This window comes from Callorhinus ursinus, unplaced genomic scaffold (genome assembly GCF_003265705.2).
Source record: "Callorhinus ursinus isolate GAN/ISIS: 27379988/994484 unplaced genomic scaffold, GSC_fseal_2.0 scaffold5, whole genome shotgun sequence".
Lineage (NCBI taxonomy): Eukaryota > Metazoa > Chordata > Mammalia > Carnivora > Otariidae > Callorhinus > Callorhinus ursinus.
This window is the reverse complement of record NW_027397067.1, coordinates 74,369,655-74,385,768: the sequence shown is the minus strand read 5'-3', so window position 1 is coordinate 74,385,768 and position 16,114 is coordinate 74,369,655. Positions and strand designations below refer to the sequence as shown.

The window sequence follows — 16,114 nt, the reverse complement described above, 5'->3', positions numbered from 1 at the left end:
GGCTGGGTTCAGGGTGGCCCCGGCTCTGTTGCTGGCAGGCCTCTCAGAGGTGCTTCACAATGCGGATTCTCGGGGGTTCTAAGATCTGGGTCTTCAGAGGAGCCCCGGGCTGGACTTTCAACAGGCTTTCGCTCTCTGGCCCTTCTGTCTCTTGGAGTGTCGGGCAACTCGGGGCCAGGATCCCACCCTGGAGAGTAGCGGTGCGAGGGCTTTAGTCAGGCTGTGTTTCTCCAAATTTCCTGATCCCGAAGGTCTGCATCTGTGACCTGCGGGTCCCCTGACTCCCCTCTGCCACGTACTCCTCCCACCTTCTCCCACCTTCTGCCACTTTCTGCCACCTCTGCCCGCAGCACTTAACCCACCTTCTGGGTTCTTCGCGCCTCCCTCTGGTGTTGGTGGGCACTTCATTCTTCCAGCTTGATTATCAGGTCCTAAGAATAAATGCTTACAACGCCTGCTTCCAGAGTTCCCAGAAGTAGGCTCAGTACATGGCACCGCCCGGAGCTTGCTCCCTGCGGAGCTGACTTGTGTCCAGAACTGCTCCTGCCAAGCTCTGCAGGGGTCACCTCCTGATCCTTTTGCACCTGCCCCTGTTAGAGCCAAGCAGGACCTTCTCTGGCCCGCTCTGCTCACCCAGCCCCGCTTCCCATCCTGTTCTCACCCCGCTTCCCCTGCCCACCAACCCTACTCTCCCATCCTGCCTGCCCGTCACTGCTCTGACCTTCCATCCCCTCACCCTCTGCCTCCCCGACCTTGCTCTCGCACACCCTCTTGCCCACCCCCTGCTCCCTTGAAAGCCCTCTTTCTTTCAAAATCCCTCTGAATGTCGAGTCCCGTAGACCCCTTGAGCTTGAGGTATTCCCTGGCCTGGCCCTGTCGTCGCCAGCACGTAGCAGAGAGCCCTGCACACCGGTGGGCGTGGTGGTGTCTGTGTGGTCCAGCCCCCTGTTAGGACTACTTCGTGGATGAAGGGGGATGAAGCTCGTGCCCAGCCTGCATACGGGGAGCCTCCTGTGACTCTCTACCCCCTTTTGGTTGTCAGCCTGGGGGCTGCCTGACTTCAGGATCAGTGATGTGGGTCTCCTAAAATGCAACAAGATGTAGTCCTAGTTGTTAATTTTTGCTTTTGTTGCCCTCGCCTGTGGAGACACCCCAAAATACCGCTTAGACCAACATCAAAGAGCTAACTGCCTACATTTTCGATAGCAGCATCAGCGATGCTGCCGTCATGATCATTCCATAATGTATGAAAACATCCAGTCACTCTCCTGAAACGAATGTCATATTGCATGCCAGTCATAATTTAAATGCAAAAAATGCCGCGAGAAACGTCCTGGGTGTGACCGTTGGGCCTGGGCCCTGCATGCGAGGAGCTGGGTTTGAATCTTAATCCGTCCGTTTCATCAGAAAGGTAGTTGTGTCCCTGGGCCTTGGTTTCCTGTTCCAGGAAATCTCCCTTCTCGCCCCCCGATGCCGGAGTGGCATGGGGCGGGGGGCTGGGGGGGCCTGCGACTGTCATGTGCTGTGTGGGAGGTACGAGCCGCCGGGCAGAGCGGGGCTTATTCCCTGGCCTCGGATTTGCTTCCTTTGGGCAACATCTCTCAGCGAGAAGTGCTGACCCACAGCTTTGTTCCTTTGCAGGCAGGTGACAGCAGGGACATGTCTCGGGAGCTGCAGGATGTGGACCTCGCTGAGGTGAAGCCTTTGGTGGAGAAAGGAGAGGTGAGTGGAGACACTCCTGGCTACCTCCTCTCACATGCGCGCTCGTACGTGGGCATCCGTGGGTGTATAATACAAACACACACGTGTGTGCATGCACGCACGCATGCATACACACTTGCACATGTCCGCTGCTTCCTAGTGACCAGGACTGCAGGAGGACAAGGGGTACCTTGTCCTTGTAGTCAAACGTTTCATGTCAAGGAGGCCTCCCTGTTGGAAACGGCAGCCTGTGTCCTCCAGCTGGGGCCGGCACGGTCCCTCCTGGGCTGGAAGAGCCTTTACGATTGCACAGTTGACGTTGCGTTCTAAACTATCTTCACCTCCTCCTTCTTACTGAGGATATAACCGCGTGTGATGATACATCTTTTTAAAAATAACAAGGCTCAGGCTCAGGCTCAAAAGTGGTTCTGCTAAGGCCAACTGAAGGCTTTCAAAAAGAATAACGAACATGCACGAAGCCCGTCTCGCATGCCTGCCACTGGGCGGAATTGCATGGTTATCTCGGGCTAACCGACAGGATGAGACTGTGATTGGCTAGATGCTAGGTTCTATGATCCTTCCCATTTTACAGAAGGGAAAGGGGAGTCTCGGGAAGTTCATTTGTCCTCCATCACATAGTTGATAAAGTGTGAGGCATGGAGCCAAATCCAGGCGAGCTGCCTTTGGTGAACGGCCTGTTCCTTTGGTTCTTTTATGACCGGGTATGTGGCTGCTGTGTCTTAGGTCCATTATCTTGTGGACTTTTCATTACGAATGTGTGAGGTCACCTCCTCTAGCCCCATTTTGCAGATGCAGACAGTGGTCTGTGATGAGAACGGAATCACCCAAGTTCATTCAGATCAGTGGCACAAGGAGGATGAGAAGCCAGGCCCAGGGGAAGCTGCAGACTCCTTGTTACCGTCCTGCCTTGGGGGTCTGCAAATGTTTCCTGTAACGAGCCAGACAGTAAATATCTCAGGCTCTGCGCGGCAACCACTCAGCTCTACCGTTACAGCATGAAAGCGGCCGTGGACAGTATGTGAGCAAATGGGCTTATTGTGTCCCAATAAAACTTTATTTACAAAAATAGGGAAGGGCCGTTGTTTGCTGATCCCTACTGTTCACTGCACATGCTCCAGATCCATTTCCTCTTCCATTTGGGGTCTGTGACAGAGTCTTAAAAAGCAAATAAAGAAACAAACCCTCGGTCATACAAATATATATCAGCATGGTCTCATTGCTCCCCTTTAAAAAGCCATATGAAAGGTATAGCAACTTTGCTTTACTCATGTGGTGAACTCTCTTGGAAACCTTTCCAAAGACTGTCCACAGAACACTTTCCCCTTCCAGCTTCATGGCCTCCCCCAGAGTTTGTTTGACCAGTGCCTCGTCTGTAGACATGCGGGTCTTCCCAGCCTCTTGCTATTCCCAGCAATGCTGCAGGGTGTTTGCATCATTTGGACCTTGGACGTACGTCATTCATATACGTGCAGGTGCAACTCTGGGATAAATTCTCAGGAGTGGCATCTCTGGGTCCAAGGCTAACTGCATTTTTAACACAGTATTTATACTTTTCAGGCACCCTGCTGGTATCTTTGGAAAACTTTATTTTCGAAGCCAACATCTAAGAGGTTATCACTTGGAGGTGGCATGTCAAGGTTTCGGTGGAAGTAAACCTTCCAGTTCCTTAGACTGACTCAGCAGAGTGTTTTTAATTAGCCTTGCTTTGGAAAGTTCTTCCCGATGTCTCTTCTCAGTCCGGATAGCCCTTGCACTCTTGTCAGCACTTTGAAGGTTGGGGTTGTACAGAGTGGCTTTTCTGTTCCCTCCTCCTGCCAACAACACACACGTACACGGAGTGGGCATTGTCCACATTGGCTTCTCCCTGAATTCACCAGACTCCCTGATGTTCTTAACCCAGCCCAGGGTATGTGGAGCCATTTTAATCTCCAGCAGCGGGGCATCTGTTACAATCTGGTCTTGCAGCCCTGGCTGTCCCAAGGGGTCTCCCTGTGTACTTCCTTCCCCTGCTTTTCGCATTTTGCTCCACTGAGCTGTCTTCTTTCCTGGTGCTTGGTGATGGGGTCTGGCTGGGGCTTCGTTTTCAGAGGGTTTTGGACTTCCCATCTCTAGGCCAGAAAGAAAACATGCCAGCAACCTCTCTTGGGAATGTTGCAGTCCCTCCTCAGAGCCACATTCTCACTGCTCCCCAGGGGACTGGGACCCCTGATGATGGGGGCAGCCGTGGAAGAAATTTAAGGACAGTGACAGAGTCAAGTTTGGGTTTAAAAGTGTCACACATGGGTGGACACAGGGAAACTAGTTAATAGACAGTTACACTCCTCTATCTCTCAAGCTTGTGGCCAGCTTAGACCATCAGATCCTTTTAATCACCAAGGCTGTTGTCAAAAAGGAATCTGGCTAATGTGTCTCCTTTTCTGCTGGACTGCTTTTCTTTGAGATGAAAAGTCTTTCTTTGTAAGAAATTGGAGAGGCCTCACAGAGGAGGGAGGGTAGGTCTAGACTCAGCGCTTGGAGAGACCCGGGTGTTCCAACATTATTTTTCCCCCCAGGAAACGGACAGAACTGACCATCTCTCTTGTCTCTCCACAGACCATCAGTGGCCTCCTGCAAGAGTTTGATGTCCAGGCAAGTAGAGGGACTGGCTTACCTCCCCGCTTCCCTGCTCTGCCTTCTCTCTTTCCTTCTTCTTCCGTTGGTTGAAGATCCGTTGTTCGGACACTAGGGGCAAGGGGAGGGAAGGAAGTTGCGTCAGCTGGTTCTCCCCACTCAGCTCCTTCTCCCCGGAAAGAAGCTGATTTGAGTTCTTTCCAAGGAAGCAAGAGCCCGTCACTCCCTCTGAAGGCAGGCAGGGGAGGCCGAAGTGTGGGGCATATGTGGGAGGGAAATGGGGGAGAAGTTGGGTGGGCTTGGGACCTGGTGATGGGAGGAAGCCGAGCAAGGCTTGATGTTCTTGGCTTTGCTTGGGAAAGTGAAGCCAGCCTCCTCTGGGTTTCCTCGCTCCATCCCTGCTCAGGGTTGGCGCAGGCAAGGGGGGTGTGTCTGGAACTTTGTCTAAGAACAAGTTTTCAGGAGAGTAGGCTGGCTGGTCTTGGTAGAAGGGAGGGTCAGAACCTCAGGAACTGTAAGCCCTGGACTCATTATCTCAAAGCTGGCATGGGTCCCACGCTGGGGGGTTGGAGGGACCCTGATGTGATGTGTCCTGGGCAGTATTGGGTCAATAGCACACCCTGTCTACTAACTCTCTTGTGAGTTTCTTTTCCTTTTTTTTTTTTCTGGTGGTGAAATACACATAAAATTTACCCTCCTAACCAATTTTAAGTGCATGCTGCAATGGTGCTAAGTACATTTCTAATGTGTGCAACCATCACCACTATCCATCTCCAGAACGCTTGATCTTGCAAAACTGAAACTCTGCCCCCAGTAAACACAGATTCCCCACTGTTTCCTCCCCACAGCCCCTGGCCACCACCATTCTGCTTTCTGTCTCTGAATCTGACTACTCTGTGCACCTCATATTAGTGGTATCGTGCAGCGTTTTGTCTTGTTGTCATTAGCTTACTTCACTTAATGTAATGTCCTCAGGATTCATCTGTGCTGTAGCAGGTGTCAGAATTCCCTTTTCTTCTATGGCTGAAAACTATTCCATGGGAGGTATGGACCACATTTTGTTCATTCATTCATCTATCAGTGGGCACTTAGGCTGCTTCCACATTTTGGCGATTATACGTAATGCTGCTGGGAGCGTGTGCATACGGATATCTGTTCGGGAACCCTGCTTTCAATTCTTTTGGGTATACCCCCAGGAGGAGAATTGTTGGAGCATACGATTATTGTAGATTTTTAAAACCTTGGTTATAGATTTGGAGAAAACTTGGATGCATCGTTTATCTGTTTCCTGTGAAGATAATTGCTCGTGTTTGTGTCACTCTTGGTAGTTTGCAAAGCACTGTCAGATGCTCCGATCTCTAGGCACTGGGAGCTGGTGGAGCGGAGAACAGGACCTCGGGCCCCATCTGCCAGCCCAGGCTACCACCTGGCCTTGAAGGTTGCCCAGGCTGGGGTGGGCGGGGCGCTGCACCGTCAGGACATCAGCACAGTGGTGACCACAAAGGGAAGCTCCGGCGAGGGGCTGGGAGAGATAGGGTGAGGCCTACCACATCGTGCACCAGGCCGGGCTGGGCCCTCGCAGTTAATCCCAGAGCTGTCCTGTGAGGTGGGAGCATTTTTCTGGTTGGGCATCCCTTTGTACCTTTCACAATTGCCTGCTTTGTGCCTGGCATTGTCTTAGGTGCTGGGGACACAGTGGGGAGCGTGACCGGCGTTAATCCTTGTTTTCAGGAACTTAAAATTCCAAACTGATAGCTCAGCACTATCGAGCACTGAACACATGGCAAGCATCACCCTTGAGTGCGCTGCATCTTTTGCTCAGGGCGTGCTCACAACAGTCCCTTCCTCCATGGTGCAGAGGGAGAGCCCAAAGCACAGAGGCTGAGTCACTTGCCCGAAGTCTCAGGACCGGAAAGGGGTAGGTTGGGGGGGGGGGGACCTCAGCCAGTGCGTTTCCAGAGTGCATGTTTGAAACCATGGCTTCTGCCTCACTAGAAGTGGGGGGAAAACAATCAAACATGCCAAAACCAGCTCCTGGAGGGGCTTTGAGGACCACAGCTCCCCCTGTCTTGGTGGGGCACTGTCTTAGGCTGAGCGGTCCGGGAAGGCTGTTGGAGGCGGTGACATTGAATGGAGACTTGAATGATAGATGGAGCCAGTCAGGTGTCCAGGAGAAGCTTAGGGACCCATCATCCCATGCCAAGGCAAGATCACATGCAGGGGCCCCTCTGGCTTGGATCCCAAGCCTTCTGAGGGTGAGCTGACATCTCTAAGAAGCAAATAGGCTCGATCTTACCAGTGAATCACAATATTGGAGCTGATTCTGAGTGCTGAACGATACTCTGTCAAGGTTGTTTGCAAAGGTATCTCTTTCTATAAAACCATATTCATTGGGATTTGGCTCCTAGACCTAGTTGACTCATGGTGTTTATGAAGGTTTCCCTCGGATTTCCAGCAGTCTCCAAAATAGTGCGTGTGGGTACCTGAAGGATGTTCCTTCCGAAGATGCTCTCTGTGTCCTGAAGAGTTACCGACCACAGGGCCAGAGGCGGAGAAGGACAGAGCCGTGGTCAAGGGTGGCTGAGGGTGTCCATGCCCCAGCACAGGGGCTTGCCAGCCCACCCTGACCTCAGAATTCACACGGGGCTCTGGCACCGTGTCTCCTTGCCCGCCGCGGGCTTCATCAGCCTCTTTTGAGCTAGGCCAGGGCCCAGGGCTTCCCAGGCGCTCTTGCTGATTCTTCTGGGACTTGTCCCATCAGCCCTCGGTGGCAGATCAGGAAGCTGAGGTTTTCCTGTGGCCAGCAGCTGTGAAGGGGCCCCACCGAACGTGATCTGACCCCAACCATTCTTCTCTGCCTGAGGGCCGATCAGGACTAGAAGCCAGCGTATCTTTGCAACTCCGGCCAAAGACCAACCTGGCTGGGCAGATAATCTGGACAGTACTTTGGTGGGCGAACGTTTAACCCCCTTAGGGTGGGTCAGTGCAGGACTCAGGAATGGGTGTGCCTTCGTGACAAACTGCTTTCCTGTGTTCCTTGCTGCTCACTGAAACAGGGGCCCGGTCCGGCAGTTCCTTGGGGGTCAACTTTAAGGAGCCTGAGCAGCCTTACTGTGTGTGTCCCAAAGCAGCCCATGTTATTTCTTGAAAAATATTTGGTGCTTCAGCATTTTGACTAACTCAAGCAGACTCTTTGTTCTTTTCCCAAAGTAGTCAATTTTTTTTTCCCTCCCCCTGAATCAAAACACACACCGTAGCCCAGAGCTCAGCGGTAAGAAGCTGCTAGAAGGTCTGTTGCCCGAGCCGCAGGGCTGCCTGCCTTAGGAGAGAGCTTAGCTGCCAGAGCGGATGGCATCATGGCCTCATCTCCTCCTGGCTGACATCACCTTAGGCTAGGCAGTTCGTTTTTGGCCTGGGTGATATTTTGGGGCAAATCGATTGGTACCCAGGCATACGAGGTTCTGTGAGGGCTCTCGGGACCCTTCTTTGCATGTCTTTCCTGGAGACCCTCTGGGGCCCTCAGAGCACAGGGCTGGGTGGGCTGCTGGGCTGAGGTGCCTTGCCTGCAGGACAGATGCGGTTTGATCTGACTTTGCAGAGAAGGTTCTGGCATTAGGAACTAGGCAGTTGTGTTTGCAAATTTAACGAGTGGGCTAGGTAGGAATATTTTGGGTTCCAGCTTATTTTCTTTGGCTAGAATCCTAGAATCCAAGAATATCAGAGCTGGCAGATGCTTTATGATCTAGCCCTTCCCTTTCTGCTCCAGGTGGGGAGGCTTCCTGGAAGGCCACTGAGGGGAGGGGAGGGGAGAAGGGAGCGAATGCATATTTGCACGCCCACTTACGGTCTCAGGCCTTCTGTGCCAGGGTGGGAACGTTACCCTCTTTTGCAGATGAGAAATCAATCTGGAGATGTTAAGAAACTCACCAAAGGGTGCTCTCAGGATAACCCTCGATTTTGGCCCATGTAACTCTGAGATACGTGATAATCACGGGGGTCGTGATACCTAACGTCCTGGGCATTAGCTGTACCGCAGAAATTGTGCTGGCCTCTTCTGTGTGATGTCCTTACTCCTCACATCAGCCCTTTAGGAGAGGGCTTAGTGTCAGCCTTGTTTTATAGTTGGGGAGACAAGGCCCAGAGAAGGTTTAAGGGATTTGGCCTGTGTCGTTCAGTGACGAGATAGATGACCAAGCCTGACCCAGTCCCCACATCTGGAGCCAAAGTCAAAGTCCCTATAACCAGTGGGGGGGGGAGGGGCGGCAGGGTTGTGACCACTGCCCCTCACTGTGGCCCCAGGGTGGGACACTTGTTCTGGCCCCAAATGGCCTCTCCTGTTGGATTTGCTGTTTCTAATTCCTTCCACCTGGAACTTTAGTTTTTCAGATGGTTTGATTTGATTTGGTTTCCATGGGAATCTGCATCTGTGTGCTCACCAGGACTCCCTGGGCATGGAGCTGATGTCACCCACTGGGCCTCCGGGTGCGGGGTGGCGGGGGCTGGGGCACAGGAGGTGGTGGGCAGCGTCTCCTGGGGTCTGGCTCCCACTCTGAAGCCCAGTCTGAGCCTGGCGGAGGGTGAGGGTGTGGGGAGAGGTGAATTTTTCCCCTTTTCTTGGTAGCAGATCAGCTTCTAGGGAAAATGGAAACAGTGACCTTTTACTAATTTCTTTCTTTCCACACAGTTGCTTCTTGTTTTCATGCTCCCTGACTGAAGGTGGGCAGAACCCAGAGGCTTGGAAATCCTTGACCCACCATTTCCCATCCCTGCCTTCCCCCAGCCCCACCTCCCAGCCAGGCCACAGGGGCTTAGAGCCAAGCCCGAGTGACAGATGGCAGAAGCGCTCATCTGGGTCACCGAGAAATGAGGCTTGCCTCTTCTCTCCTCTGTGAGTTTCCTGGGAGTGCCCTCCTGGGGGCAGGCGCGGGGGGGAGCGTGGGAGAGGGACGCCTCGCCCACCCAGCGCCCCCAGGGTGGGGCTTGGCTCTCCCCAGGTCTGTCCAGCCCAGGCTGTCAGGCTCACCAAGTGTAGACACCCGTGTCTTGGCGTCACAGGGTGGGTGCAGCAGACAGAAGTGGGTTTTGATCAGCTCTGTCTTTTCTAGCTGTGTGTTCTTGGCCGGTGGCCCGACCTCCCAGGGGCTTAGTCTTCTAATCTGTAATCTGGGGGAGTATCACCACCCCTGAGGGTGTTGTGAATGTGATAAACACAGCATGGGAAGCAGCACACAAGCCTCCCTCTTCTGCTCCATGGGTGGATGGGTGGCCGGCGCTCCTCCTTCTCTTTTCTCTGATCCGACAAAGACTTCCCTCCTAATTCTCTCTTCCTTGGAGAATTGTGGTCTTTGGTGTGGGCTCCAGCTTCACTCTGTATTCCCAGGCTGACGCCCGTCTGCCCACACCAGCTGGTTTCCTGACTCTGTAGCTTTTCTTTTCCCTGATGTGATGACAGCGTTAAAGAAACTGGAGAAATGGGAGCAGCCCCAGGTTCAGCTGGGCCTCCTTGAGGTTGTATCTTCGAGGGGGCCCAGTGTGCCTCCTGTAACCTGGGGCTCGGCCGGCAATCAGGACACGGGGGTCCCAAGGGCTTGTCCTGAATCTTGCCTCTGCTACCTGCAGGTGCGTATGCTGGGGTGCACAGATGCTGGCTTTTTCCGTCTGTGAAATGGCTGTTACAGTGTTAGCTCAGTAAACAGACAACTGTCCTTATATGCAGATAATCTGTTTCTTGCACACACACGCCCCTTCCCAGCATCCTTCACTCTTTACCTGCTTCTTACATAATGGAAAGGAGGTCAGTGGCCTAGCCAGGCCTATCCCTTCCCCACTGTGGGCACTGGAAATGAACCAGGAGGATTTGGGGGTGGGGGGAGGGGTGTTAATTTACAAAAAGATGGTGGAGGGGCAATCCCTTGCCATTTCCTCCTGAGCCTCTGTTGTCATGATTTGTCTTTCTTGCCTCAACAACTGACTAGCCCAAATCAGTTTTCTTTGCCTGTTCCATAGAGTGCCCTCCGCCCTTGGCCGTGCCTTAACCGAGGCTTGCTAGACTGCTGGGAGGGGCAGCCCAGTGCACCAGCTGACTTAGCGTCTGCCTAAGTGTGTCATCCCTTAGAGTCCAGATCATTCCGTGTCTCCCCGGGGCTTGCTGGGAAGGAGGGGATTATGAAGGGAGGTGGCAGCAGCTGGTCTCAGAGCTCCCCTGGATCACTCAACCAGTTGACTTAAGCCATTGGGACCCTCTTGTGGCTTCACACTGATTATCTCTGGGATAAGCATCCATAACAACCAGCATGGAGCCAAATGCTGCCATTTGCAGAACACTTCCCAGTGCATACGGCAGTTTTAGTCTTGGGAGCAGCCCCATGAGCAGATGGACTTCTTACTGCCCACAGCTGACAGCTGAAGGGACTCCCAGACTAGTGTGGTAACTTGGCCCAGGGCACATGGTGAATGTATCATTAGGATTAACATCCCTCAACAGACAACAGAAATGTTGGCTATTCTACTGAATTGGAAGACCTATGAATGTCACCCAGTCCCAGACTCTTTCCAGCTTCCTGCTCTGTCTTCTCGAGCACGTAGGTTTTGTTCTCATGCTCCTAAGATGGCTGCCGCACCTCCAAGCATCTCTTTCATATTCCAGGGAGGAAGCAGGCAGAAGGGTGAAAGGAAAAAAAAACAGAAGGCCAATTTTGAACCTTAAAAAAAAAAACAAAACTCTCTTCAAAACTCCAGCAAGTTCTGCTGACATCTCATGAGCCAGAAATGAGTCTCTGGACCGCACCCCCCCTTGGCTATAAGGGGGATGGGGGAGGGGAGAATTTTATCAGGCACATTGCTGGGAATTCGGTCATAAAGGAGGGAATAACACGTTTGAGAGGCCAACCCACACAGTCAGCCATAGTTTATGAAGCTCTGAAGCCAGGCTGGGCAGCCGACATGAAACCTTAACGGAATACTTAGTGGTATTCCTGTTTTCACCACCTGGCATCTTGCAAGCCCTGTGGACAGTGGGGGTAGGATAGGTGCCATTCTTACAGGTGGTGTGGAATCTGTGAATCTTGGTGCCCTTTTGGGGCCAGACCTTGTCTCTGGCAGAGCCAGCCTCTCTCTCTGGGAATTGGCTGGCAGGTGGGAGGTGGTGATCAAACAGATCTTCGGCCCGTGGTGGGTGCTACAGATAAAAGAAGTGGCGTGCAGCGAAGGGGCCAGCCTGGTGCTGTGACGTTGGTGCCGAGGCCCTTCCCAGTTGGGCACCTGTCAGCCGTACCACAGTGTGCATTCCTCTAGTCCACATGCAGAGGACCCTGGCATGTGTCTGGATGGTGGGTCCCTGGAGAGGCTGGGGAGACAGAAAGCCATCCACAGTCACAGCAGTGGGGGGCTGACTCAGAGAGTCACTGGGCACGCTCTGTGTGGGTAAAGGTTTCTTCGATTCATGTACCATCTGGCACAGCGAGTATAACAGATGTCAGAGAGCACACAGAGTCCAAGGCTTCGGACTTGGACTGCCTCGGGTCCCGTTCCAGCTGTGTGACCTCCGGTAGATTACTTGCCCTCTCTTGGCCTGTCTCCTCTTCTGTAAAAGGGGACAGTTGTTGCCCGGTGGAGCTGTGTGCATTCGATGAGAGAACACTTGTAAATAAATGCTCGGGTCAGGGCCGGAGTCCAGTAGGAGGGCTGACTTGATGATTACTGCCGTCACATTGCCGCCACCTCTACACCTTCAGAGAGTGGCGTTCTAGGCTTTTCCAGAGGAGGCGAGAAGAAAAGCTGGGTATTTCTCTGTTGCATGCCTCTGGCTGGATCAGACCCCTGTGTGCAGGGACTTCAGAGATCTGGTTCTGAACTGGGGAAGGGCTGGGACTGGAGAGCTGGGTGGTGGAGGAATTGTGTGTGTGTGTGTGTGTGTGTGTTTCCAGCCACCGTCGTAGCAAAGGAGAGGACATTTGACGAGTCCCAGGACAGGGGATGCCCTCTTTCAGGCAAGCGGACACGAAGTGCACTGGGGTACTTGGTGCCCTCTCTTTGGGAGAATGTGGGGGATGTGAGGTCGGTCCCTCCCTACAGGATACTGCATGGTGATCCATCCCCATGGAGACAGAAGGACAGAAAGTTCCTTTGGGTCTGAAGAAGACAAAGGCATGTGTTTGTGTTTTAATTCCCCATCCAATCTCAGGTGCAGTCTTGGTTTTGGCCAGTGGGGAGAGAGTACCAGGGAGGGCTAGCTTAGAATCGTGCGTGTGGGTGTGTGTGTGCGCGTGCATGTGCACGCAAATGTGTGTGCGTGAGTGTGCACACGTGTGCATATGCATGTGTATGTGTGTATGCACGCACAATGTGCGTGTGTGCGCACGTGTGTGCATATGCATGCGTGCATGTGTACATCACACGTGTGTGTACGCGTGCATGCATCTGTGTCTTAAGGGATGGGACTCGCACCAGGAATGTGACACTTGGCTTTTCTCCTCCTCCTGCCTGTGTGGGCTCGTGGGCACAGACATCAGAGGCGGGCAGCTGGGGGCCAGCACCAGCGTGAGGCCCCAGAAGACCCGGGTTCTGATCCTGGTTCTTCTACAAGCTGTGTGACCTTGGGGAAGCCGCCTCAATGTCTTCATCTGTGAAATGGGATAGACAGGCTTGCCTGTGGCCATGGCGGTTGGGTGCCCCGTGCCTCGCAAATCTTATCCCTCACCTAAGTTCCCCCAGACCCATGCCTGAGCCCCTTCACTGTGTCGCTTCCGCTTTCTGAGACCGGATGCCTTATCCTTCCAAACAAGGTGAACCACGGCGAATGCTCCTGGCTGGGCTGTGGTCCGGGCTAGTGGTGAGGCGGCCGGCCACGGCCACACTTGTGTGGCTCCTCTCGAGGGTGAAGCCTTCGCGCTCAGTGGGGCCCGTGCAGTGCTGGGAGGTTTTGCACCCATCCTGGGAGATTTCATGCCAGTCCTGGAGTTGGGCGAGAGGGAGCTCACCAAGAAGCTCAGAGCCAATTAAGGGGCACAGGGGAGCCTGAATGCAGAATAGTTAGTGGACTTTCTAGAGAAGGATCATTTAGTCTCAGGTCTTTATTCAACAGTTCCAGAGCACCTACTGTAAGTGCTGACTGTGTGCTAGGCCTGGGGACAGAACTGTAAGCAGGGCAGGTCTGCCCCTCCCTTCTCGGACATGTTTAATTCTGGTTCCAGGGCTATATAATTTTAAGGCCCTCACAGAGATGAGTCAACATCAGCCACGCATCCCTACCCCTGGGGGCTGCCGGGGACATCTTTGGTGCCAGCCAAGGCTGGGCGTCCCATATCTGCCACCAAGGTGGTTCCCAAGCACTGCATTAAAACCCTCTGCTACCGTGTGCCAAGGACCCCCTTTCCTCCTGGCAGTGTTTCAGACCACAAGGTGACCTCCTCTCCTGAGGATCCTGGGGGGAGGTGGCTCACTCCTGTCTTCCAGACAGGGACCCAGGGCTCAGAGGGGTTGGGGAAGGGCAGAGCTTGGATTTGAACCCTGATGACCCCAGGCTGGCTGGCCTGGCCTATTTTTAGAGGGCGCCATGTGGGTCAGCTGGGGAGACAATGGAGAATGTGACCCTCTCAATGAGCCATTGTTCCCAGTTGGCTTCAGGGCCAGGGCCAGGCCCAGCAGATGACCGTGGCCCCCACTGGGGGCCAGGCTGTTACTCCATCGTCTGTGGATTTTTCCAGTGTTTGTATAGGCAAGAGCGGAGTGTTGGGCATCGAGGGGAAGAGAGATGGTGGGCTCTGTGTTCAGGGGACTCCCTTCATTGGGTGATGAGGCAGGTGGCTCAGGAGGACCCTGGTGATGGGGGTAGGCCTGGGACTGACAGGGAGCAGGGGTCGCCTCCATGCCGTGGCCTGTGTGGGCCCGTCCGCATCACACACCCTATGAGGTTCCAGGGTTCCCCTCATTTCACAGGTACGATGGCAGCCTGGAAAGGCCCCCCCGCCCCCGGTACCCAGCATCCCACTTGCTTGCTTCCGGGGGTCTTCAGAGTGAGGGCTGGAAGCCCCTGCATCGCTTGCTTGGGATGGGGAGGGGAGTGGCTTCTTTCTACACATGCAGATACTATGCTTCCCCGTTCTGGAGGGAGAGCCTGAGAATTGGGGCATATTTCTTTCTTTGTGAGCCAAGTTTCTCCCAGGTCTGGGGTCAAGGGGCTTCGCTGTGTCCTGTGGTCTCCTGGCATCCCTGGAGCTGCCAGGTTCCCGTGGTACAGGCTGGGCGAAGGGCAGCTTGCCCAGCTCCACAAGGCTCCTAACTGGGGCATCCAGCCCATTTCTTCTTCTTGTCCATGTGGGGTGGACACTGACCTACTCTCTCCCGCCGTTCGTCAGTGATCCAAACCACTGTCAGTGGTTTTGGGAGCAGGTTCGATGGCATCTGGAATGTTCTCTCCTTGGGAAATAAATGTCAAGGGCCAACCTAACATGGCCTCCTGAGGCGTGAACGTGGTTTGGCTCTCCGAGCTTCTCAGAGTGTGAGGCTGTAAGAAGCCTGTGGGGAACACGGAGGCTGACTCTCTGGGTGGGTCTTGAGTGTGATTCGGGGCAGCTGCCTTGGTTTCCCTGAGCCAGATTATCACCCTCCGCCAGCTCAGGGATGTGCCGGCGTGGACGTGGGAGCAGGCAGTCTAGGAAGCTCAGGCCTTGATGACCTCAGTTTCCCAAGATGGAGAAAACAAGGCCCTGTGCAGAGAGGGGCTGGGGCTGGTGCCTTCGCCAAGTTTTGGGCAGTTAATGGCACAGTCTGAACCAGGACTCTTGGCCTCTGCCTCCAGTTGACTTTCCCTTCCCTCCCCGGTTCTTGGGGTGGTTTCTCTGGCCGGAGAGATCCGCTACCCAAAGGCCAGGGCTCTGCTGACCAAACGAGAAACATACTTGGAGCTTCCTCAGAACACAGTTGGAAACTGGGTGCCTACAGTCAAGAGTCCCAGCCGCACCAACGCTGCGAAGCGCACAGCACAGACCCCTCTGTCTCCTGTCTTCCCTCAGGAGCAGGACATCGAGACGGTGCATGGCTCCATTCATGTCACACTGTGCGGGACCCCCAAGGGAAACCGGCCTGTCATCCTCACATACCATGACATCGGCATGAACCGTAAGTTCCCAGGAGCCTCAGTTCCCCCTGGGGGTGGAGGAAGAGGACCGCTAGGAAGGGCTGGTGGTGGGGCATCCAGCTCTTTTTTGCCGGCACTTCCTGGAGCACTTGCGGGAAGAGAACTTGCCACAGACTGGAAGAGCCTGGGATGCAGGACGCACAGCACAGAGTTGTGTTTGTGTCTGGGTGTGCTGGGAACTCGGGGCCCTCTGCTGTCTGCGTGTGACAGTGACAACTCTGGATCAATGTGCATAGTTGTTCTTATTATTTTCACCGAGTTGTACAACCGTCAGCACCATCCATTTAAGAACATTTTTATCACCCTGAAAAATCTGTAACCCCCCGCCCCCCCATCTCCCTTTGCCCCCAGCCCCTGGCAGCCACTGGTCTACTTTCTGTCTCTAAGGACATGCGTATCTGGGGCATTCGTTATAAATGGAATCCTACCATATGCGGTGTTTTGCGACTGGCTTCTTTCATAATGGTTTCGGTTCATCCGCACGGTCGCCTGTATTACGTACTTCCTTCCCTGTTGCTGAATGATATTCCACTGAGTGCAGAGACCACATTTTGTTTTTCTATTCTTCAGTTGATCAACATTTGGATGGTTTTTGCTTTTTTGGCTCTTCTGAATGAGGCTGCCGTGAATGTTCATGCTGTATGC

At 53.8% G+C, this 16,114-nt stretch overlaps 1 protein-coding gene across 2 annotated transcripts in view; it reads left to right on the top strand.

Annotated features, from left to right (window-relative positions):
• Positions 1-16,114, top strand: part of NDRG1 (N-myc downstream regulated 1) — a 53,121-nt gene that overhangs the window by 10,964 nt on the left and 26,043 nt on the right. Inside the window, exons 2-4 of one of the 2 annotated variants that reach the window (XM_025871160.2) lie at positions 1,642-1,722; positions 4,315-4,350; positions 15,345-15,450. In XM_025871160.2, the coding sequence (XP_025726945.1) occupies positions 1,660-1,722; positions 4,315-4,350; positions 15,345-15,450 (205 nt within the window). In that variant the 5' untranslated portion in view covers positions 1,642-1,659. The remainder of the gene's footprint in view (positions 1-1,641; positions 1,723-4,314; positions 4,351-15,344; positions 15,451-16,114) is intronic. The other variant, XM_025871161.2, reaches the window with a different exon arrangement.